The sequence below is a fragment of the Poecile atricapillus genome, chromosome 12 (genome assembly GCF_030490865.1).
Source record: "Poecile atricapillus isolate bPoeAtr1 chromosome 12, bPoeAtr1.hap1, whole genome shotgun sequence".
NCBI classification, from domain to species: domain Eukaryota; kingdom Metazoa; phylum Chordata; class Aves; order Passeriformes; family Paridae; genus Poecile; species Poecile atricapillus.
Window position 1 is genome coordinate 11,743,679 of NC_081260.1, and position 25,717 is coordinate 11,769,395.

The 25,717-nt window shown below is 39.9% G+C and overlaps 1 protein-coding gene across 1 annotated transcript in view; it reads left to right on the top strand.

Moving 5' to 3' along the window:
• IL1RAPL2 (interleukin 1 receptor accessory protein like 2) overlaps window positions 1-25,717 on the top strand; it is a 361,380-nt gene that overhangs the window by 238,072 nt on the left and 97,591 nt on the right. Inside the window, exon 7 of the mRNA XM_058847888.1 lies at window positions 22,940-23,014. Within this exon, the coding sequence (XP_058703871.1) occupies window positions 22,940-23,014 (75 nt within the window). The remainder of the gene's footprint in view (window positions 1-22,939; window positions 23,015-25,717) is intronic.

Sequence of the window (25,717 nt, forward strand, 5' to 3'; positions counted from 1 at the left end):
AGGAATCTCATGGCACTGAATTCTATTAATGGGACAATTTGTGGCAATTTCTCAGAGATGATTTCTGTGCTACAAGTTGGAAGTCCCTAACTGAATGAAGATACAACCTGCTGTGGTCATTCTGACTGTTTCCAGAGCTGAGTAGTCCAACTGTGTGTGCTCTAGTGAGTTGAGTTGCTGCTGCAGCACAGAATTAAAAAAAAAAAAAAGAAAAAAGCTGGCTCTTGCTGCATGAGTGGAGCACAAAATGTCACCAAAAGGTCCTATTAACCCAGGAATGACTGCTAATTTGTAGGTGAACAAGCAAAGTGTTCATAGAGCTGGCCTACAGTATCCCTTCTCAGTCTCTTTTCTGTTCTGAACGTGGAATTATGTGCCTAAAATGTACATTTTAACCTAAGATTTGACACAAAAGTGTCATCATGGGATGAATCCTGTCAAAGGAAAATACCTCATTTTAATGATTGGCTATCTAATGAGTTAAGAATGTTTTTACAGCAAAACTAAACAAAGCACAATGCAGGATAAAGTCACAGTCTTGTGAAATAATGATAAAAAGAATATTATAAGAGAATCCAGTAGCACCTGTTGTTTAAAAAATGATGAATCCTGAACTGAAGACTGTCATGAATAAGATAAGGATGTTTCTCAAAGAAACACTTCAGGGAATTTCTTTCAATAAGACCTGAAAAGTATGCCTTGGGCATAATATCACAGGACAGAGATTTGAAAGCCTCGAGCCAACTTTTTCTTGCTGTTGTAATTTGACCCAGCTATTGTAGTTAATCACTGAATATAAGGTAGCTACAAGTTCCATCCTTTAGGTAGCCTATTAGAAGTTCAATAATTAGAAAAGTTTCAGCTATTTCCCATCATGGCTAAATGGTTGGAAAAATAGCGTTAAAGCCTTTTTTCAAGAATTTTAAAGAAGAAAGGTACTTAATTGGGAACCTGCCATTCTCAGTTCTTCTTTAGTGACATGTGAAGAGGAAAACAAATTTCAAAGTGTTGAGATGTTTCAGTGAGGTGCCTGAGGGAAAGCAGGGAACACTTGACATGCAGTGAACCCAAACTTACAGGAATCTGATACCCTCATCTCGCTAAAAACGTAGGTAGTTTTGTGCCAGTGGGAGCTGAAAGTGCTTAGCCTTGTGTGAACAATCTCTGAGATTGCAATTTACTCCTGCATTCAGGGCTGCTGGAAAGGGCCTGGGGGTTACAGTGGATGCCGAGTTGAAAATGAGACAACAGTGTGTTTGATTGTAAATAAGGCAAAACACACACTGAGCCGTGTTGTGAGGGGTAAAGTCAGAAGATAAGGGAAGAAGGCTTGTCCATTCATTCATGTCCATTCTGACTTTGTTCTTGTTATGGGAAAATTGGTGCTGACCTGCTGAGCTCCTGGTTTTGATTAATAGCAAGTGCACTATCTGATTCTGAGTGTGTTTTCCTTCCTTCAGCTTACTTGGAGTACTTTAGTTTGGGCTAAAATCCTGAGCTCAGTTTGAGAATAATTCAGCTTTGTATGAAACATATGAAGTACCAAGGAGCCTGTTTCAGACAGTGACTCCATGTCACCTTGAATATCTTCCTCTAACACTGAAGAACAGGTTTGATTAACACTTGTCAGGAAAGCAGTGGTCATAGAGGATTGTTGAAAGAGGAGCTGATCCTCCCTTGGGGTGGGGGAGTGGTAGAAATGGTCTCTGTAAGTACCTTGCCATTTTTTGTCAGGCCTCAGTAAAATGTAGCAATGATAATCTGTCTAGTTGCTTTTATTTTTCTGTCTGTCATTAGTTCTACTCCTGAGACCCTTTCAAGCACTACAGGTCCCTGAAGCAGGAGGAGAACTCCACAGTATATTTTAGTACATGTAAGATTTGACGGTGTGTCAGTGCATGTGAGTGTGCAATCTGTGATCACATCAGTCTCCCTTAATCCTCCCTAATGCCAGCTCTACTGAGTGGGCTGCTTATCTGGCATTCTGAGTGTGAGCAACAGCTGCACTCTTGATTTCAATGTACCTTGTTCTCAGAAATGTGAAATGTCCTGTTCATTGTTTACAGTGGGCTCCTTTCAAAAAGTTGCAGATTAATGTACTTTTTATTGTAAGAATCTTACTAATGGGAATAATATCCAAATGCAGAGTTTGTTTGAGAATCAATAATGCCATTCTCCACGGTGTCCTCAGGCAAGGAAACGACATTTTGAGAGATTGGACTTTAAAATGTATGAAAGACCCGGCACCCAAAGTATTGCAGGAAATCAAAAACATTGTCTGTTACATTAATGCCTTGATTCCAGACTCTGTGAAACTACTTTATGAAATTTACAGCTGCAGTTCTCTTGCAGAAAATCATGATATATTAAAAAGTCTATGGAAATAGACAGGCTCTGTGTGAACCTTCAAAACAAAACCAAACAGATTGTGAGTCCAGGTTTGGCTGGATAGCAAATCAATCATCTTTTGGAAGTCATTGTTTAACAGTAGATGTGGGATAGTCTCTTAGAATTTAAGTCAAAAGTATTTTAAATGGGATTTATTTATTTGTTTGCAGTTTCACTACGAAAGGCAGCATTTACAGAAGACAACTCTGAAATTGTGGTTTTCGTTCTGAGTTTTGTCCTGTGTCTGTGAGAGCTGGTTGGAGGGAGGAGAATGATGCCTTCTGAATGTTTTTTGTCTTGCACTGTTTTGCAGTATGGCATTCACACAAACCATTGAAGAGGTCACTTTATAAATTGGCATAAAGTTTCACACTCTCACAGCTAATAGGAGAGTTGTTCCTGATTATTACATTTCTCCAGTCTTCCACCTATTCCATCATTCTAAAACAAAGCCAATGAGGGAATTCATTTTTATCTTATGCTTTGAGTTAAAATACATACATTTGAACAACATGAGTTTCCTCAGTTCAGCAAGGTGAGCTCTACTTCTCAAAATCTGTTTCCATGGGTTAGCTTTACTCTGCCTTTTGTGGCTTCATTCCCCATTGCTGTGCAGGGCCATGAGCCCTTGTGCTGCACTGAACTTTGTCATTTAAGTGGCTTCAGAGAATGCCTCCCTCCTCACGCTTGTGTTTGTGCCTTCTCAGGATGGCAGGGGGGAACTGTGAGAAGCCAAGTTAAACAGACAGCCTTTCACATAGAAGTTGAACAGAAATGAGAAGAAACAGGGCATGCCTTTTCACTTTTGTAGCCTTTGTATGGACAATATGAACAATGCTGATTTTCCTCTCTACTGCATGTGCACTGCTTTGAACTCAAGGAGATGTATTCATATTTACAAGGACACTCCTCATGCTATAGAAAGCATTTCCACACAGCTGGATGCAGTTGTTTTCTCTGATTTGTGTGTGTCATGATTATTTCAGCCACTTTTGTGACAGATCCTCGACACAGAAACTTGGTTCAGGCTTATACAGCTCCAGTGAAGATCACTGCATTTTATCCTCCAGTTTGAGAAAACTTCTACCGTTTGTATTTCTCAGACTAGGATTAACATCAGTGAATGCAGATACCTCCATTCATGGAAAATATTGAAAATACCAAGTGCAGTCCTCAGGAGAAATCCTTTTTCCTCTCATTTTGTTATAATTCCTCTCAGAATAAAAGTTAGCTTCTAAAGCAGACCTCAGTGCAAATGAACTTGGGCTGTATTAGAAACAGGTTTTAGATTTTGTGTAAATCTAAGAATGTTGGAGGTTGGCTGGACCACTTCACAAACAAGTTTTCCCAAGGCCTTGATGCAATTGCTCATAAATTGGAATTGGAACCCTGTCTGCTGACCAGTATGGATGCAATTCAGAGCTGCACAGTGGAAATTTGTTGGGGCCATGATATTCTCTCCTTTCACTTTTACCTTCTGTCCCTTGATGGCATTCAATTCTGAAGCTCCTATTAAATTTGGAATATTGCTTGTGTGCACTGTGTAATTATGAATTCCGTACTCCATGGCCTAACGCTCATTATCTGCTCATACTGTCCTTTGTCAAAAGGGCAAGAAGGGACACGTGCTCAGTATAGATGAAGCTGTCTGTATGAAAGGATCTTCCAAGTCTGTCTCTGCAGCAGGGAAGGATGAAGCCATTTGAGAGTCACAACTGAATTTTGGCTAAGTCGAAGCGTTTACTTGCTTCATGTTCCCCACATGGCAGTGAGCAAACATCAGCATAATCAAGCACAAAAGAAAAGCCCCAATTCTCAGATGAAAGAGTGGAGCCAGATTTGCATGTATCACCCACATCATGTAATTATGTATTACACATATGTAACTATGGAGTTTGAACCTTATCCCTGAGACACCTCAGGATGTGCACAAAAGCTTCCTCCAAGCATTGTGCTGTGAGTCCTGTTTGGATGTTAAGGACTCCTCTGCAGGGACTGTGTAAATCAGCACAGGAACTGTGCAGTGCTGACTTTACAGCATGGTGAGAGGGGAGTGGCAAATTTTATCTAATTTTACAATATCCAAAAGGCAAGGCTCCCATGTGATGCACTTCCACTCAGGAGACATTAGTTTTTGCCATAGAATTTGTTTTTCTTAAAGCAAAACATCAGTCCATGACTGTCTCACATAAACAAATGCAGGTGTTAGGAACTGTTTCCCACTTTGCTGTGGGAGTTTTTTTTTTTCCCCCTTCTGTTTGTGTGAATTTTCTTTCTCAGTGGAAATCCCATTTAGCTTAAACTTGTGGGGCTTTTTTCTCAAAGTATAACCTCAAGCTAAACTCTTTTGCTTATGTTGCTATTTTTTACAATGGTTTAAACTGAAGTTAACCTTCCTATTAGCATTTTAATGGAAAAGGAGATTCTAGCACTTTGCAAGACATTTTGTCTGCTTTCAAATGGCAACGTGGTAAAGGTATGAAATGTTTTCCATTATTTGCAAATTTTTTCTTTTCCTGCTGCAAGACTCTTTCTTTTATTGATATAAATAAGAATGGCATTTGGCAGGGACATCCCAGGTCATCTGTTACAGTCATTCTCTTTATAACAATATCAAATACTCAACTTTACAAGCTAGTCAGTCCTGTTTTAAATGCAATTGAGGGGGTTTTGCTCATGCTTTCTAAGCCTATTCTGAATGTTCTCTTTACTGGTCATTAAAATACTTCTTCATTGCTTAAATGAATTCATGGTCAATTATAACCATTTGTTTCAATGCCAGGTAATGTCCTTTAGCTGAAATATTGTTCTTTTAAGTGAAGATGATTTTCTAAATATGGTTCTGTTGCCACAGTCTTTCCTTACAAATGTCCCCATTGTGTGACACTTTATGGGGAGCCCTTTCCTTAGGGGGAATCTGAAAATGGGTCAGGACACTGTATGCCTAAGTAAATAATATTGAATGTAGTGTCAGCTTTCCAGAGATTCTGCAGGGTCTTTCTAACACCCTCCCAAAATAGTGGAGGTTAAGCCATGTGAAAATCAAAGGGCAAGCAACAGATTTATTGTGCAAGCAAGAATTATTTATTAAAAGTTCCCAAGACAATAAAGATTATAAAGGTAAAGGTTATAATAATAGCGTTGTTCCTGCCGTGCTAGGATTTCCATTAGATGTTAATTCTATTATTAAAAATTAAATTTGTTTAATTTATGATGTTGTTTTCTAAGGAAACACCTATTGATCAAAACAGGCCTTGCTTTATTAAAAATTCAGAGCATTATCCAGATCAGTTGTCAAGCTGGATGTATTAAACCAGAAGATGTTTTAACAGCAGCAGACACAAAGTGATGTGCCCAGGAGTAGGGAAAGCCAGGCACACCTATGAAGTGTACCCCAAAATCCTGGAGCATCTTCAGGGCTGCAGGGGTGGGACCACCAGTGGTGCTCTGCCAGTGGAGCCACAGTAGTTCCTTGGTGCATAGCCAGGGCAGTTGTTGGCAGGATGAGGCTGTTGATAACAGCCAGTTGAAAGGGCTAAATATTGAAAACATGTAATCTCTGTACTGGTGTGAGTGCTGGGAAGGCGCTTTTCTGGCGGTGTGTGTGGTGCTTTCACATGGAGGGGCTCTCTGGCTGTCAGTCAAAAAGAGAAAACAGAAGCAATGAGGTCCCAAGAGAAGCCAGACAGGTGCACACAGGACACGATGTCCATGTGCTGGGGATGGCGCTGTCTCTGTCCCCTGGCCTCTCCTGGCTGGAGAGGGAGGAGCAGCATCAGCCCGAGCTCGGGCAAGGAGTGGCACCTGCAGTGTGAGTTTACATGGGGACAGCAGGGCAGGCTTGGCCTTTTTCTGTGCTGCTGATAGAAAGCTCCATTTTTATTGTAAATTGGTGGAATAATGGAGTGTTTGGGGAGAATGCTGGATCTCACACACAGGTATCTAATGAGGCTGTGTTAAAAGACAGAAACCTCCATCTGCTGTACAGGGGCAGCTCAGTGTAAGTGTCAGAACAGCAGGTCATTGGGGCTTGTGTGACTCAGCTCTGCCAAGAGTTATTTACATTCTTTTATTGAGAGCAGCATTTACAAAGCTGCTGTCCTGAAGAATCAGAAATTCGAATACAGGAGGATTTCCAACCAAAAAGATGAACCTTGGATCAGCAAATTAAATTTAGTTATAAGAGGATAAACATACATTGTCAGGCACTCCACTCTTCCTGTTCCCACTGAGGTGGTGTGGGCTGGTGATCTTGCATTACATTAATATGAAAGATTTCTGTGGGGCTGGGTGACTGTACCTGAGATTATCCACTCTGCCAGAGGAGAAAGTAGATGTTAATTTAATGTATTTTCTGGTTTGGATAAATTATTTTGTTTGGAGAGACAAAGTGCAGATTTTCCAAATTGCTTTTCCATCCTTTTAAGTGAAGAATCATGAGACTAAAACCACAAAGACCATGCATTAAGTCTTGAGATCACTCTTGCCACAGAGTTAAATGGTTTGAGTTTAATAATAATAATTATGACAATAATCACTATTATTATAATTTTAATTTCTTTCATATTTAATATTAATGAAAGGAATTTTAAAAATGGTGATATCTTTACCTAATTTGTGTGCATTTTGTCCAGTTTTCAAAATCATTCATTTTAAGAAGCATTTACAGGTTATTGGAGTTTAAATATGTTCTGTTCAAAGATTGTAACCAGGCAGGACCCCCATATCCTCACATATAAAACTGACATTTTCATTTGAAATAGCTCAGAAGTACCATTTAAACCACTCAATTCCACCCATGTTCATCATCCTTGAGGTCAAAATTTTGACAGCAATGCTGTCAATTGTGTCTTAAATTATACTCCTTTGATTTGTCTGCATTCAGGAAGCAAAATTAGAGGCATGTAGCACAATGTAATTGTGGATCATGTATGCAGGAGGAATGTTGTGAGTATGCAAGTGCAAAGTAGCTGGTGTTTGCCAGCTGCTGCTGTGACTGCTCTGCTCGCAGACTGTTGGCTTTGTGTATATGTAATGATTTTTTCGAAGAATCAGTGATCATTGAGGCAGCAATAATTGGCACTGGGGAAACCTTTTAGCAAGTCTTCCCCAGCAGTTAGTGATGTGTTGATTTCACTGGCTTTTGAATAGCTAGAAAGTGTGCTAATTTTCAGTTGTGTAGTAGCACTTAATTAAAAATGCTGTAGAGACTTGGAGGGGTGGGCTCAGCCTTGGGCAGGATCCTGCTAAGTGAGCAGTGTGTAGAGTCTGAGTCTAACTGCAGTCTCAGACTAACTGAGCACTGGATTAACAGAGTGCATGTCCAGCCCAGCAAGGTCTTTTCAGAACAGAGAGCTGATTGATGCTTGTGCTAAACATCAAACATATGCAATGGCTGCTGGTCTTAGAGCTAAGGCCCAGCCAAAGAGTAAGCTTAGGGTTTGGATAGGGTTAGGACAGAGACAAAACCTGATTTGTAGCTCTAATTTCCTTTGGCCAGGTACCAGCGTGGAGCAACCTTGTGCATGGTGTTCAGAACGGAGCAGAAACAGGAAGTGCTTCTCTTAATTTAATTTTCAAAACACTACTGTAGTTGTCCTTACTCTGCTTTCCTGGCCATAGCTTTAACACAGTAGAGTAGAAGGTCACCCCTTTACCTTAAATATTGGTATAAAACAGCTTGTATGTCACCCTGAAAATTAAACCTTCTGATAATGTTTTCATAGTTTTAGTTACTTTCCCATGAAAGTCCTGTAAACATAAGTTGTTTATCACATTCTTTCTGAGACACGTCTTTTGATGGACATTTCACATGCCCAGTGTGCTTGGGAAGGTGGTAACTTAATGATCCAATCCCTGGTCATTGTCTAGAATCTCTAAATACTGGAGTCAGAGAATAAAGTCACAGGTTTCTGTTCTGACACTGAGAGTGGTTGTGTGAATCGTTTCATGTCCTTTAGTGACACTTGTACACGTGGATGACTGAACTGGTTTATTAAAAAAGAAAAAGGCAATATCTAAGGCTCTAGCTGCTGCTGCTGTGAAAGAAGCTTTCAGAACTTTAAATAAGTTTAAATTAGGAAGTTTTATGTGCCTGAATCTGAAACTTGAAAATCTAAGAGTCATTGCAGTCAATTCAGTTGCTTAATGAAATAATGAAAGCATCATATGAAATAATGCAAAACCAGGGGAAATTCAATATCCTGAAATCCTATATGCAGATTAATCAAATTAATGGCAAGGTATAAAAGGATGTATTTGGGAGATTATGAAGAAAGTCAGCTGTACAGGGTTTTAAGAGCCTTGGAAAGGGAAGACAAGACATTGCTCAATGCTGTATGGCAATTTTCTCAGTATAGTAGTTAAAAATATTATTTTGAAGAAAAAAAATAATATTTTGGTTTTTGCTTTTTTTAATGAAACCTCCACAGCACATTTGTTTTAGCTTGGAAGAAGTTAAATAACCTTCAAAGACATTGTCTTAATTTTCAGAAGAAAAATACGTAAGCATGTTTTGTATAGCAAAAATGTCAGACCAAAGGGTTTCTACTTGTGGAGCTATTACTCTTCCTTTTTGTTGGGTTTTATTTTTGGGATGGGGGGAAGGTGTTTGTTTGTTCTTTTGGTTTTATTTTGTTATCTAAAACTGAATTTGATATTAATATGCAAACAGTTTCAGGCAACCAATAACACATTTCTTTTCCTTCATAAACCATTTGTCTGAAAAAATTAATAGGACTCCTATCTTGAATATTTGAGAACTTCTCAGTGTTCAAACTGTGTGAAAATGTAATTGGAGTCTCCTAGTTTCTGCGTATTCTCACTGTCTTATTTTAAAAAGAATAAACAATATGTATAAGTGAAAATGGATGAGTTATTTCCTGAGATGTGTGACATTTTGGAAAAGATGTAATATATCCAAAAATTATAGTAAAAGTTATGAATTAAAAAATATGCTTACCAAGAGTACCAGCAAAAAAAAGAACACGAAGAATCAGATACCTTTCTGCCAAAGTATTGCCCCAAAATTTAGGAACTTGGAACTCAGGTGCCAAATTTCTCTCCTCAGTGACAGGCTGCTTGCTGTGCCAGCACTTGGACCACAGAAAGTCAGGAGACAAAACCCAGAAAGGATCAAGCTAAACAGCAGCATGACGATAATGAGCCCAGTTTCTGCTTGCCCTGACTGTGCCCACATGAGACTGCAGCGTTATCTCTCAAAGAAAGTATCTCGAGATGGAATTTACTTCACTAGAGGGACTCAGATTGGAAAGTTCCCCTGTCTGAGGCACTTTGATTGCTTTTCAAGACCATTCTTCCCCTTTCAGCAGTCCAAAACACATCAGTTAAGATGAGACCAGGCCTTTATGTGGGGTCTGAGTGAAGCGCTGCTTCACTTGGGGCAGAGAGCTGGTTCCTGTCAGGGTGCCTTGTCACAGCCCACATCTCCTGTCTCTGTTCCCTGTACAAATTCCCTCCAGGGACTGCTCCATCCCCATATTCATGTGCCTGTGGCTTGTACTGGTACTGTGCCTCTCCTCTTCCCAACTAGGATCCCCGGTTTGTTTCCCAAAGCAGACATTTCAGTCTGTGATATCAGTAAATCGTTGTCCTGAGAGGCACAGGGAAATGGAAGGGAGGAGGAACAGGGCTTGTGCCATTAGAGGGGTGGAGGGAGCACACTCTGTGGTGCTGTTTCCTCTCACCATAGTGCAAATCTGCAGATTTTGAGCATTCCCTGGTGGGTGTTACTTGTTCTGATCCAGATTTTTCAAATATGTTGACAGAGCAGAGGTGAGCACCAGGGAGAAACCTGTGCTTCTAGAAAACTCTTCATCAGAGCCTGTTTGTTGTGACTGACAGCAATCAGTGTACAAAAGTGACATCTCTTGAGTTAAGATGATAATGAAAGAAAAGAGAATAAGCAAGTTTCCTCAGGTGCAGCCAAAGCTCTTCCAGGCCAGTTTGCCTGCCCTGGCCAGCTCAGCTCAGCTCAGTCTCAGAGAAGAGCATCTGCCTCAGCCACAGTGTCAAGGTGAGCACAGAGACTCCTGACCCTGAGCTGCTGCTTCTCTCATGGCTCACATCAGACTAGGTTATGTCAGGTTCTTTACCCTAAAAAATACGGCTGCAGAATAATCCTTGCTGGTTCATTTCCATTCCAAGTCAGCATAAATCCTCTTGCTAATCCTCACAGAGCTGTGGGTGTTGTGCTGCTGGGAAATTGCCTCTCAGGTAGAGGTCCCGTTGCTTCAGAGGTATTTCACATATTACAAAAGGAAATATCAGACTGCCAAAGGTGGAGAGATGGTGTTTTGGAATAGGCCTGTTTGTAAAATCTGGGAGGAAAATATTGGGGAGGAAGATGGTGGGAGGAAATACTGTTAAATATCTGTGTATTGAAAGTGACAACACTTAATACTACTAGCAGGAAAATTTATCATGTGTTAAATTAATGTACTGTATTATGGGATGCTTTTATATGGCAATTTGGTTTTCTTGGTGAAGTTTTGTATTGAGAAGTAATAAAGAAAATTCTAGTGTAAAATATGCTATCTTCAACATTCATAAAAGACACTGTACTTTAAAGGACCCAATCCTGTTCATATCCATAGAAATGGAAGCTTTGCCATTGACTTCTATGGAAGCAAGGTCAGCTACAAAATGATCAATTAAATAGGATTCCAAGTATGATTTATTGTCCTCATGATACTCATTTTCACCCCATTAGCGTTCCTTTTCGTTAGTGTGACCTTCAGTCTTGCATAGTGAAATGCTTATTGCTCCAGACCACGACCTAACAGGATGAGAATACAACTGGTAAGGCAATGATCTGAGTCAAACCAGACAGTGCCCATGGGCAAGAGCTTCTTGAGCAGTACATGGGCTCCTGGCCTACACCTTGTAATGATTTTGGACATCCTGCCAGTATAAAATCTGTGTAATTCTAATAAATCAGTGAATCAGGTTTGAACACCTGCCTGCCCATGGAATGAATTCCTTGTTTTGATTTTCTCGCGAGCATGGCTTTTGCCTAATGTATGAAATTATCTTTATCTCAGTCATGAGTTTTCTTACTTTTACTCTTCTGATCTTTCCCCCAGTCCCATCATGGGAGGAGTAAGCAAGTGGTTGTGTGGGTGTGAGTGGGTTGGCTGGGGTTAAACTATGACACTGAACTATAGAATCCAGACAAATATTTTCTTGAGGGGTGAAATTAATGTTAGTTTTCTTTTTCAAATAAAAATATCAACTTTGGATCTATCAAATGGAAAACGAGCAAAGGACCAATCCCAGTGGAACAGGAATTCAGTTATGAACCACCTATATCATAGACCTGGGACATCTTGACTTGCAGTTTCCATTGAAAGACAATGAAAAGAAAGAGGTGTTTGGTGTTGATGTAGTGACAGACGACACCCTGTGCTGTATGTTTGTCTTCTGTTGCTGTTGGGATTGTGTATTTAGTGAATTAGTCGTGATTGATGACAGTGTTTTAAGGACTTGCTAGTTCTTCCTGGGAAAAGATGGCATATTTTAGCTATATTAATGGGTTGAGAGTTAAGGATAGCAACATATATTTTTGTAATCTTTCAGCAGCAAAGCCACAATTTATACAAATGGACTCACTCTGTCTTTAGCTCAAGCAACTCTGACAAAAGATGTCATTTGAAATAATGTTGCTCATCCTTCATAGATGCAAAAGCTTAAGGCTCCATTGCTTTGATATGAAAGCGTGTTGCAGTTTTCTGCTTCTTTTAATATCAGTATATGGTGTTAATGATACTTTAACTGTTTTACGCAGCTCCAGATGAGACTAAGAGAACAGAAAGGTGCTTATTTGCCAGTAGAAAGATGTATACCTACTTGGGAGTATGTAGAAGGAGAAAAGCAGCATTCCAGCAACAACTCAGAATTCCCTAAATGTCAGCTCTGCAGCAGTTAAAAAATAGTGCTACAATGTGTTCAGCCACAATTGCCAATTTACGGCACAGTACAGTATATTAGATCCCTTTACAGCACCTTGGTAAGGAAGCACATCATTGCAGAATAATACCAAGGGCTGGGAGAGGTCTCTGTCTTGCTCTGGTGTATTTGCTGAAGCTCAGCCCAATCCTTGAATGCTCCCTGTGGTTGTGATATCAGTAATGCCTGCATGGGGACCCATCATGGGATGGGCAACAATCAACAAAAGCCTGGTACTAAAGGTGGTCTTTAGACACAATCTGAGAGTAATAAGATATTAGGACAGACATTCTGCCCTAAAAGCTCTTACAGTACTGCTGCACTGTGCTTTTGCTTTTGTGATCCAGCCCTTTTAAAATGCCACAGTGCTTTTACTGATTAAAAAAAATACCCCAATGCAACAACTAAACAATCCTTTCTGCATTTAAACCACTGATTCTCTAAAAAGCGTTGGTATCATATAGTTTGTAGATAACTGATAGATCCTTATATAATGGCTGTATGAAAAGTGTGCTGACACAAAGAATTCCTTTATTTACTAATTGAAATCCATGGGACAATGTGCTAATATTTCCCATCTCTAATCCTGTGTTTAGATTACCTCCATTCTGCCCTGTTAAAATACTTTGTTCTGTAATTATTAATCCAGATATTGTTCACCTCTTGAGAAACTGTCATCCTCTTTAGCTATGCATCTCACGTCTTTCAGTTTAAGCTCTTGCCTTACATCACTAGAAAACAGACCTCAGCATTGAAGTAAAGCACTTGTTGAACAAGACAGTTTATTTCCCTGTAATAAATAAAAAGGTGTTTGATAGCTGTTGTGCATCAGAAGGGTTTGATGGACACGTATGTGTTGATTAGAGAGAACTGAATGTGGTGGATAATGCATTTTAAAGCAGACAACAAATTGGAAAAAGAATTTCACATGGGGGTAGGTGGTAGGTAAAACAATCACATATGCCTGGGCAGATTATGACACTCACTGTATGAAGAACATGATAAGTAATGCAGCCTTTACTGTTTCCTGCCCTGCCACTGCTGAATTTGTGCTCAGCCAGCCTCTCCATCACCAGTCTTCCCATCCTTAGGGACTGAGGTATAGTGAGAAATTTATAGTTTTTATTTGGGAGGAATTTTGTGGTGTTTTGTTTTCTTGGGGATTTTTCTTTCATTTTACATTGGAACAAAACCCAAAATTCTCAAAACTCCTATCATAAAGGCACATATCTGACAAATGCTGTGTGAGAATGCTGTTTCAGGAAGAAATAGAAGTTTCAGGGTGGCCTGATTGGAAAATTGGAAGGGGTCTTCTTTAAATGTCTTTATTGCTTTAAAATTGCTCCATGAGCTGGGGCAATAACACTACATAATCATACAGAAGATTAAAAATGTTGGTCAAAATAGTATGTTGAGTTTTGATTGAATGATGTATTTTAAATGTAATGGCAGTTACTACCCAGAGCAGATTGAATCATCTTTTTCTCTTGTTGAAAATGTCAAAGCAAAATCTTGAATTGCTTCAACACATGACAAACAGAAGACACTTTGAACAGGAAAATGAAGAGTCAAGCAGGTTGGTTACAAGAAGCTGACACAATTTCATGAGGAGTTTCTCAGAAATTACACTCCTAGTGCTGCCATGTGTCGTATCCATGTCCTGCTCACAGGGAGCTTCTACTGCCTTTCTCACTAAGCCTGGGGGGCAGCTTCCCCTTCCTGCAGCTTTGGGTGTATAAGCCTTGGTTGAGAGGATTTGTTAATAAAAATAGAGTTGGCTCCTCTCCTCTTTTTCCGCTTGATGATTTTTGACTCTTCTAATTTATTTTTTTTTCTATTTTTCTCTTGATTTAAAGATTATCTTCATCTTTTAATAAAGGATGGAGGAAATATACTGAAGTATTAAATCCTTATCTGCAGCCATTTGAAGTGCCTGTGGGACTGTTTAATCTCACATTTCAGAGGATTTGGAAGCTAGGCCTTTCTGCAGTTTCTGCTGCATGCAGTATATACGTGCTCAAGTTGACCTGTGGGATAGGTGCAATCCATCACTCACTCGCTGACAAGTTTATTTTGTACTCCTCTGATAAAAATGTCTGGTGTGTTGACAACCTGCTTCACAATGGTTGATTCAAAACAAGTCCCAAAGACCCTTTTTTGGCCATATCTTCACTGGTTTTCATTGCTTTTCGCTTTGCCTTGAATCTTTGAACAGTTTCTCTGGGAAGTTCATTTGTTCCTCTCAGCTGTGCTGAGTGTCACTCACTGGGCTTGGCAGTGGGGCTGCCCAGAGATGCCCCAATGGGAACTGGAATTTAAATCCTTAGACTTTTTCATGAGTGGATACTGTACAGCCTTTAGTCACATTCCTCTTGGAGGTTTGCCTGCAATTCTTTGCATCCCCTCTGACCAATAAACATTTTCAAGTAATGTGGTAGTCTTAAAGCATCACGTTTTCTGTTGAATACTTGCCTTCTGCAAACCTGATGCTGTGCTTTGCACATCTTTGATGTACTTTTATGAAAAAGAAATTGCATTCTTGGATCAGAGACTCTTCCCTTTGTTTGATAGTAGCTGATACTGAAAGGTTCAGGTCCCGGGCTGATCACCAGGGGTTATTCTGCTTCCCATCAGCTGCTAGAAACTCTGATGTAAGTGGTAAAAGGCAGCAGAGCTGACTCTGAAAATGGGTCGTCCCGCCAGAGATTTTTATGGATGCTACTTTCTTTGTTAATTCTTTTAAATCCTTTGCCTCAAATAAGAAAACAAATTTCCTGGGATAACTACCTCCTTCATTTCTTAAAGCATTGTCTTTCATCAGAAAATTTACATTTTCTTGATCTTTGGTCATGAGGCAGGATAAACAGTAGCAAGTGCATCTATGAGTTCCTTATGTGCCTATATTATGCCTGCTTTTATTCATTTTCCTGCTCATCCAACCAATAATGACATGATTCGCCCCAATTCTTTTCTTAATGATGCTCCACATGCTTAGCAAGTATACAATTCAGAACTTCTTCAGTGGAAAAAATGAAAATGTAACAGACAAACCTGGTAGAATATATTTTGCAGCTTTTGAAGGCAAATTAGAGACAAAGAACCTACATAAACATTGCATAAACATTTTTTGAAAAGGTTTTCCTTGTCAAGGACTCTAACATTTTTCATCATTGTAACAGGCTAAGGAAGCATGAATGCATCAGTATTAATAGACTGGATAGGGCAGGTGAAACCTTCTCATTAGCCCCCAACAGAGCAAAATCAATTGGCAAGAGATGACAACTTAACTGAAGTTTCGTGTTTCTTACTTGTGAATATAATTAATCTAAAAGATTTACAGTTGAAATTCCATCTAAAAATTGTTTGTGGTATGGCCGCTTTGCAATCGTAATGACCTCGCTGAACATCAAAGCAGGCTGAAGTGTTACACGGTGCAACATCTAAAATTGTCCAAAGTACAAGTTTTAAATGGTTGCTACTGCCTTTGAGACTCAAGTGAAATGCAGTTTTAATGTCATTCTTCAATAGTTCTGTTCTTTTCTTTGAGAAGTTGCCTCAGGATGTTTGGTCTGTAGTGAGGATTTGATCTGGGCTGTCTCAGGGTGAGCCATGAGGTTGCCTGGAACAGCAAAGTAAGACAGGTGGCAAAATGGCACTGGCTCTTCCTTCAGTGGTCTGTGGTGAGCACTGGCTGGAAGATGCTGTTGAGCTTGGACATGGCTTTTCCTCAAAAAAGGCACCCATTGTTTTGCCTACATGTGGTACCATAGGTGCCTAAAACTTTGTTCATCTGATATTCATCATCCACAATAATTCTCTATTGATATACTATCTGTACCTAATACAAGTTTTTTAGTCTTAGGGAATAATGGATTACTTTGAGTTTTGTTAAAACAGTGTATAAAATCCACTCCATGATAATTCATGTATCTGGAGTTGTGCTGTGGTGCAGTACCTCACTGTGCACAAGTGGTCAAATTGATCATGGAATATTAATGGCTTGTGGACTGCAGGCTTTTGGTAGCCTGACTTCAGGTTGACAAGAATGATAGCTTTCATTTGCATGCAAAGGCTCCAGCTGTTCCTTTAAGATGGATGAAGGGATCTGGCTTCATCCGTCACCACTTCTTTACTTTCTTATAAGACAGAAAGAAAAAAGAATTTAAAAAGCCAAACCATAAAATGTCATAAAATGTTCTTTGCAGATCTCCTTGAAATAGAGGGTAATTTCAAGCATCTTATTTTTGCCCAGAGTCCAAGAGAAACATTTTGAGAGCAGATGAAATTATGTGTCCTTTGTGCTAAATACACTCTGTTCATTAAATAAAGCACACTCCATTTGAGATTTTCACGAATTACATTGAAGGAAAATGCAATTTACATTTAGTAAGAATTTATTACACTTTTTCTTTACTTCAGAGGAAACTCATGCTGGAGTCTTAAAAGCAAGCTTCATGATCCACTTTTAGGAAAGGAATAAAATGATCACAGGAATCATTTTGGTTGGGAAAGAACTTTGCATAATCTAACACAATCTGTGAAATTTAGAAATGCAGTGAAAAGAGAGGTGTGTTGGCAACTGTAGGAGTAAGGAAGCTTGATAACCTCATACAGTGAAAGCCCTGCTAACACAGAATTCTTCAACTTTCCAGCACCCACCTTGCAATGAATCTAGTGACAGCACCAATGGTAACCCCTACCATCAGTGCCACTGAATGTTTCACATCAGGAGATGCATAACAGTCAATGCCACAGGCATTTAACACGTACATTGCAGTCGTGTTAAGTGTTCAGCCCTGTTGTAATTACTTTGTGATAGGCACCTTGTGGGATTTTGCCATCTGTGCTTCAGTAATGTGCAATCTGTGCTATTGTTTCTACTCCACTTCACCGGAGTCCTGAGCCCTACTCTATTGCATAAGTTCCACCGATCTCACCACTTTATTTTCTTATGACTTAATTGCCTTGTGAGAAGGTGGAAGAAGATCCAGCACAAACCTGGAAAACAGAGGATCCCAAACCAAAAATCTAGTTAATCTCTACTTCTCTTAACATTTTCATGAATTCAAAAGAGTTCATCTAATGCCTTCTCTCCAAAGCCATTTGGCTCTCTCTGTGCACTCTGACAGCATCCCATGTGCAATAGATGGAGACATCTTAGGTGAGGGGACTGGCAGCAAAACTCTTTATCCAGAAGTGATTTTGCCCATAGAATGATTAGCTACTCTTATTAGTTCTAAATATTCACCATGGGTTACAAGGTGATGCCTGCAGCAGAAACTGTTGGAGCAGCAGGTAAGAACAGGACAGGCACAACCAGCTGGTCAGGATTTGGCTGCTCTCAAAGTCAAGGGAGCTGCAGTCAGGGCCAGCTTCTTCTTGGTGCCAGCAGCATGACCTGACAAACACAGGTCTGTTCTGAGTCATTGAGGACTTAGTGGGTTAAAATCAAAACCACCAGTAACAAACCAAGATCATTTGAGTGCCTCAAAATTCATTTCCCTTGTGAGCTGCATTTCAGCATGGGCACAGCATCTTCCTTAATGCTGTGATTGTGTTGTCCTCCTTTCTATGTCATAAAAAGAATTCATGTGATGAATTCCAATTATTTACTGCTAATATAAAAATGCTAAACTTCTTCTTGCAGAAAATTGTCCCACAGAGGTAGTCCTAACAGTGCATTAAGGCATTCTTGATCCTAGGTAGGGTTTCCAAAAAGTGGTGTTTGTGGTGGTAGTGGCAGAGGGGGAAGCATCCAGCTGCTGGATCATTCCACAGCATTTTCCCAAAAGAGGAATTTCCTGCTTGAATAGTAATAAATACAGAAAAACTCTTTGTCATTGGCTAATGACTCCTGACTTCCACACAAGTTCTGAGTTTAGTAAGTTGGAGTTTTTTGAGAATAAGTGTTCAGTGTTTATTTTCAGAGACTGAGATATTTATCCTTAGACAACATCTCACTGCAGTGGCTTTATTTCTGTTAGAGCAAATGACAAATGGAGGTGCAATCATTTTGTCAGCTTAAGCTGAGAGGAAGGAAATAACACAATAGGCAACTGATGGACAAGTGTGTTTTGACTGACTGGTGGAGCACACTACAATAGAGCTAATCAGGAAACAGGGTCCCTGTATAAACACAGCCTCACAAAATTGCATTTTTATGAATGAGTTGCTTCATGTGGTTTCCTACTACTTTTCACCTTGTGTGGTAATTTTCTGCTGTGCCAAGAAAATGAAAAGCAGTGATTCTGATCTGGGAGCAGGACTTGCTGGTGATAGTGTGTTGGAGGTTTGGTCTACAGAGTCCAGATGAAAACCCTTGGCTTTTTAAACAAGCTTTTAACTCTTCAAGTGAACAGCTCGTTCCCTGTCAGCCAAACTACAGCTGTCACATTTACATTTACATCTCCACAATTAGCTCTCACTTTTGCAACATGGAAGATAAAGCAGTAGCAGGTCAGGCCTGAAGCATTTTACTGCCAGCCACTGAGAAATCGCTTGGCACAAGCTGGGATTTCAGGTGAGACAGAGGGAGTTAGGGATGTATCTTTCCAAAAGGTACAATGCTGAGCTTCTCTTAGCAGTGTGTGCCCTCTAGTTAATATATTGATTGAGAGTTTTGCCTGCAGTTAGTTCCATCATCATCTATGGTGTGCTAGTTGCAGTGTCACTGCCAAGATTTGTCTTTGCCAAAGTAGATCTAAGCCATGTCTGGAAGCATATGTATTAGAACTGGGAGTGAGCAAAAGCTTAACTTTGGGTATGAGCTAGTTTCAGATTAAGGCTTTGGCATGCAGTTATTTGCCCCAGAGGGTGCTATTCAAACAGATCTGTTCTGCTGTCAAAAGGTTAGCCAGATTCTTGAATGAATGATACTAGAGGCTCTGTGTTAATTAATGGTGGTAAAATGCCAGATCCTTTGATTGAAGGAAGTAGGTTGGCAAGCAATTGTGTCATAGAAGCTTTGAATCAATTTTGTTAGATTCCCTGCATTCTGTTTCATATTTAGATAATTTTTCCTTTCATCATTGCAAATTACATGAGCAAATGTCCAAGAGGTACATCAATGGCAAAATTATAGAAAAGCAAATGTACTTTGGGTGCTTATCACAAGAAGAGGGAAGTCATTGTCCACCGCAACGAAGAAAGAAGGAAGTTGTTCCCCAGCATTTGACCAGTTCCTAGCCACATGGGAGTTCATTTAACTCCCTTCTAAGAATTATTTGGTCTGGAAAACACTCCAACTGTGCTGAGCTACAAGAGAGGCCCTTCAAATCATAAGCAGCTGGATTTCAGTGCATGATCCTGGTGCTGACTGGCTTCACACAGTTCAGAGCCGGGAGCACAGGTGATGCCTGTTGGCTTGGGGCATGTCCTTTTGCATGGAATAGGGGAAGGAATATATATAATGAATGATATAATGAATATAATGAATATAATGAATAATATGCAGTTAACAGACTTGAGTTCATTGTAGCAACAGTTTGGGCTCTCTGTCACAGTGGATGCTGTAAAAGTGTGCCTGGAGTGGAGTGGGGTGGGTACTGTGAAGCTGCAGCCGAGGGAAGGTAGGAAATAGTGTGGGTAAATAGAGCTGTGTCAAATAATAAACTCTGGAGGAGTTGGGGCTTACTGAGAAGCCTGATAGGTTTTCTAGCTGGTTATCACTGCTTTTCCCTAAGTAATGATATCCTAAGGCTGTTTGTTTTCAACTGCTTTGTACTTTTTCAAGAGAACTCATTAGTGTGTCTGAATATGGAATGACAGATTTTTGAAACAGTAGGGCTGTGGTGGGGAAAAAAAATGAGCCTCAAGGCTCTGAGGCTTCACTGGCACATAAAAGCAGGAGCCACTCCTTTAAGGCAGTTTTCTTCTTTAGCTGGTCCTGTGGGTAGCTAAATGTTGACCTGTGCAGCACACCATGCTCTGCTTTATCTGACAAAGATTGCTGTGTAACTGGAGAGACCAAATCTTCTACAGGTCTCCTCTGCTTTTCGACAGCATGCTCCTTGTGACTATGACAAAGAGAGAATAAAAGCATCATATATGCTGGGAAAGAAAATGCACCTGTATGAGCAGCTGCAGAGGATGACATCAGAGTACTGATTTGTACAAAAGTCTTATGGACAAATGGAGTGACAAGTGTTGTTGAAATTGCGGGAATGTGATTATTGTTCTAAAGCTGTGTTACTTTTGAATGGGGTGAATATAAGCATAAGAGGAAAGAGCACTTTAGACAGTTCCTGATCAATCTGGCTGCTAAACAGCCTCTGGCCATGTTCACCAGTCTCTTTTGGGAGGCACAGGCATTGCCAGGTGCCTCTGGGTAAAGAAATGTCTTTCCAGCTTGTCTTCTAACACCTGTGACTTCCAGCCATGGGAATCTCCTGGGACAAGGTACAGAAGCCTTCCCTCAGTCTCATTTCTGTGCTGTATCTGTCTGATAGCACTTCCATAATCAAATCCAGCCAAGACAGTCCCAGCCTGGTCACAGGATGAAATCCTGGAATGACGAGGAAAGGCAAAGCAACCCCTTAGGCTGCTGCATTGTCAGAGCCAGTACCTTCCAAAGCTGGCTCTGTCAAGGTGGCTGCAGGAATTGCTGCCTTGGGAAGCTGATGTTCCTTGTTCTAGTGGCTTCACCCTGTATTTGTTACTGCTCAGAGCAGCCCTGGGACATGCCACATCCCACGGCATTTGGAAAGGGAAAAAAAAACATAGACAGCTGTATCCCAGCTCTTCCCCTGACAGTTCATGAGGTAGATTCAGCTTCATAGCAGAATTACTGCCCCTTTGATAATAGGAAGAGGATTTACAGTACATTTAGTTGGTTTAATTTCATGTAGCTTTGTGGGAGGTCAAGTAAGAGTTTATACTGTTAGCTTTGTTAAATACATGTTGATACAGTAACAGCACTATTTGTTCTTCTTTCCCTGAGCAAGGCTGGAAATCAGTGCCCACATTTCTGTAAACTGTTCCTAGAATTAAGGAAACTTCTTGTAGAGGAATGGGAATTTGAATAAAGGTTGTTTTTTTACTTCTGTCAAGTAAAGAGATCATATAAGCCTAGAGCCTCTTGTAGTTGAAAATATCTTGTATTGCCTTTCCGTTTAAGAAGGACCAGAAGTGAATTTTGTAAGGTAAATAAGTGATCTGATGTCTGACCTCTAAAATAAGAATTGCCTTTGTTTTCAGTAAATATATCTGACATTGAGGAGCCAGCAGGTTATTGCCTTCTCGTCTCAAAATCTCTTTGGGCCATTTCACTTCCTATGGAAAGAGCTCTTGACAGGCTGCCAGTTTATTATGGTGGTCGCTCTCCAAGAAGGTTATGGCAGAACATAACCACTTAAAATGTGACTTGCAGGAGCACATTTAGAAAATTTGAAAATGCTGCAAGTAAAACTGAGGGAAACAGAAGGAAGCCCTCGTCAGATTGGGTTACAAAGGGTGTAGGTGGGAATGGGATATGAAAAGAATATTAAGAAAGGAAAGCCTGAGCACACTGGCACATCATGGTGAAGCTGCTCCAGCAACTTTTCTCCATGTTGTACAATGAGCAGAGCACAATTTAGCACCAGGAAATAAAAAAAATAAGAAAAGCATAAAGGTAGCAAGAAAAGCCTGAAAAATTGAAGAAAAAGCTAAGGACAAAACCTGTTTAAGTATACCAGAAATTGAAACTCTGAGGCAATTGTGGATGTAAAATTGTTTTGTAGGTTGGCAATTGTTGTTTATTTTAAAAACTCGGGTCAAATAACTTCAGGTGATGAGTTTAAGCAGGAAAAGTTTGAAGATAATTTTGAAATGTTTATTTTCATGTGGTGCAAGATGCTGCACTTAATTAAAAACACTTCTCCTCATTTTCAGGAATACACAGTCATTTATTTCAAACTAAGCCAAGTTTACAAAACCTATTTGCACAGTCTGGCCCTAAGTTTTTAACAGGGCTGTGAAGCCTGTGCCTGTAGCTATGCTTTTTAATAGCTGTGTTATGTGCTTGCTGGAGCAGTCCCCTGGCAGGACAGGTCTGGGGTATTGTTTCCTGCTCTCACATGGGGATATTTTTACACAGCAGGAGGAAGAGTCCCCAGTAAGGCTTTGAGAAGAGGGTCTGGGTACCCCAGCTGGGGTGGGAGTCCAAGCTACTGTGGAGCTGCTGGGGTCCTTCAAGCACAATTATGTGCAAGTTTCCTATGTATTATTTTGGCATAAAGACATGTTGGGACTGGTCACACTGAGATAGATTTGTCTGGCACTTCAAATTCATTGTGTTAACTTTGCAACGTGAACATCTAAACTGCTTGTTCTACTTATTACATGTAAGTTAAAAGTGAGAAATTGAGTTTGTTTTGCTCTTTGTGCTAAAAATGTAATTCGTGCAACAAGTAATTTCTATTGAATCAGGGGATCACCATGGCCACAAGGTAGGTGGTAAGATACCAGCTGTGTAGCAGCTATAGTATGTAATAAAAGTTTACATGCCATCAAGTATACAAACATTTGAATGCTTACATGACAAAGCTTTTCTTTTGCAGTCATTGGTCTCAATTTTTCCATTACATTTTCTCATTTTCTTTTCTAGCTTTGCTCACAGACAAACCTCCAAAGCCATTGTTCCCCATGGAGAACCAGCCAACTGTTATAGATGTCCAGCTGGGTAAGTCCCCTTCTGGGAATAATAGATCCTAAACTTCCACTCTGGTAGCAGATGGGATAAATTGAAAGTGATAAGAAAGGTTTAGTGGTAGTTATTACATGCAAATCAATTTGCAGCTTCTCATTTATAACCATAGAATTCACTGCCACGGCAATTTAAGGGAATGAACTTGTATAACATCAGGGGATGGCAGTACTAATTGGTTACAATGGGTATTAAATATAAAGCACTGATGCTGTTCTTAATTTATGATTGGTAGGGTAAAATATGTTTACATTGGTGCTGTATTGGTCAGCTGATGTTCACCTTAAGACAAATGTTCTCATAAAAGAAGTGCTGATTCCTTTAAAAGGTAGTGTAAAGCATTGCATTTTCAGGTTGTTCTGAATGTGTACCAGAAAGGGCTTTTGAGTAAATTTCTTGCATGCTTTTCTCACTCCTGTTATATGTTCTGTGAATGCACATCCCTGAATCTCAGCTAGCAGCCCCTATTTTCTGTCATGTTAGAAAATAATGTTGGAGAGTTCTGCTAACTTTGGAGAGCTGTAGGGCATTGTGATACTGAAAGAGCTGCTCAGCACTGAGGTTCCAGAGGTTTTTTTTTTAGTGACTTAAAAATACATTTCTAATTTTAAGAGGCAGAATTGGAGTTGCCATTAAGGACTGTGATGCTATGGGCTTAAATTACAAGAGATGTATTACATGTGGGGATTATTCACTCAGCGCTGAAACTGTGGCACTTTCTTTCTTGAGCTTGACTCTCTTCCTCCTTTATACCAAAGCTGGCTAGAATTCAGAGGTGGAATGGTGTTTAATGGCAAGCAGGATCAGTGTGAAACATTTTAGGAGGGCTGGTGATATTGTGGTAAAGCTGTTTGTGTTTGTGAAGTTCTACAGGCTTCTACTTGAGATGAGTACAAAGACATCCTTGTTCTTAAACCAGGTACCAAACAATGTCAGAGAAGCACTGTGGATACTATGAAGTATTTAAAAATGGGGCTTGAATTCTTGAATGTGAGCATATAAATAATTTGTGACCTTAGTGAAGCTTTAAGATTTGCTTTCTCTCATACACCTGAAATGATTCAGGAGTCTGTAAGGCTTTGCACAGGGAAGACAGCAGTGGATCTGGGAAGCAGCCAGTGCCAGATGAATTCTGCAGACAGGTGCATATCTGCATACTTAGGTTCCCCTCCACAGAGCTCAAATATCTGTAGCTGAACAGAAATTGCCCCTAAAAGAGGATATGAAATGGATCTGGAGCCTTAGTTAAAACCCTACTTGAGTTAATAGCAAAACGCGGTCATTGAAGTTTGGATCAGCCAAAAGGCTGAATTCAGTCTCCTGGTCTAACTCCCTAAAAGTCAACTTTCTAATGATTTCCTTTGGGAGCACACTGTCCCTTGTACACATCTGTGTAATAAAGACACTCAGAGTACACATCTTTGTTTCCTGCATTTTCATTTAATCTTCATTTTCTATTCCAAGTTCCCCAGTTCCAGCAGGAGCCTGTTGGTTTTGCACTGAATTCTTTGTTGTTGTTGTTGTTTGTGTAAAAACATTTTGTTCTGGCTGATTAAAAGGAGGTTTGATTAAAAAAAAAATAATAAAACAAACCCCCTCCTCTCCATGGAGATGTGGCTCAGTAATAGGATTTTGGAATATCTCTAGAGGGAAATACAAATCTTGCATCTTTATATACTGGAATCTTAAGGGACATTTGTTGTCCCTTAACATCAGGGAATTTACATATGGTGCATTTTTTTCTGATGTGTTAATGGGTTTGGTTATTGCCACTAAACCATATTCATATGATGGTATCTTAGCTTCTTTTGCAGTGAAATTCATTGATTTCCCTCTTGATTTAACTTGGCAAATAGATAAAGCTGGGAGATTCTCAGGGAGCACCTTCATCTTGTGGGGGCCACCAGCAGCCTGGGGCAGGGAGGCCGTGCTGGGCTCTGAAATGTGCCAGAGCCTTGAAGGATTGGGAATCATTTGATTGCACAACATAATGTGGGGAGGGGGTTTTGTGTAAGGTCACCTGCTGGAATACTTCATTGAAATCTTGTTAAACTCTTAGCAGTTTTGAACAATTGACATTCTTCGGTATTTTATTAGATATTAAAGGAATATGTCTGTGTTTTACATGCCCTTTAGCCCCTGGAGTCAAATCACCCAATGTGCCTGATTTTCCAGTAGTTATGCAAGTATGAATGTGCCACTAAGCTACAAAAGAAATGAAGTTTAATCCATCTACTTCTTCTGCAGAGATTATTTTAGTTTTCTACTGGAAAGCTAATCTTTAAAGAAATAGCTGTCTTTCCTCTATAAATAAGAGGAGATTAATAATTATTTACTGTCTTTATCCTTAATGATTAGCGTGATGCAGAGAGCAAAATCTCCCTAGGCCTCTGGGCAGTGGCCTAACTATTTAGCAGCTTATTTGGCCTTACTGCAAACTTCAATATTCACCTTTTAGCTTTCAGATCTTATAAGAAGTTTTAGTGAAAACAGGTATGCACAATTCTTATTGACAGTGGATAAAAGAGCTCCTTCAGGCTTCAAACATGGTCCAGAGCCTGCCTTGCTCTTCCTAAGGAGCAGTAATGTATTTTGTGTTTTCTGTTCTTCTTTGGAATGTGACAGAGATCTGAAACCAATCCTGTCAAGATTAGAGAGAAGCAGAAACTGGAATTTGCT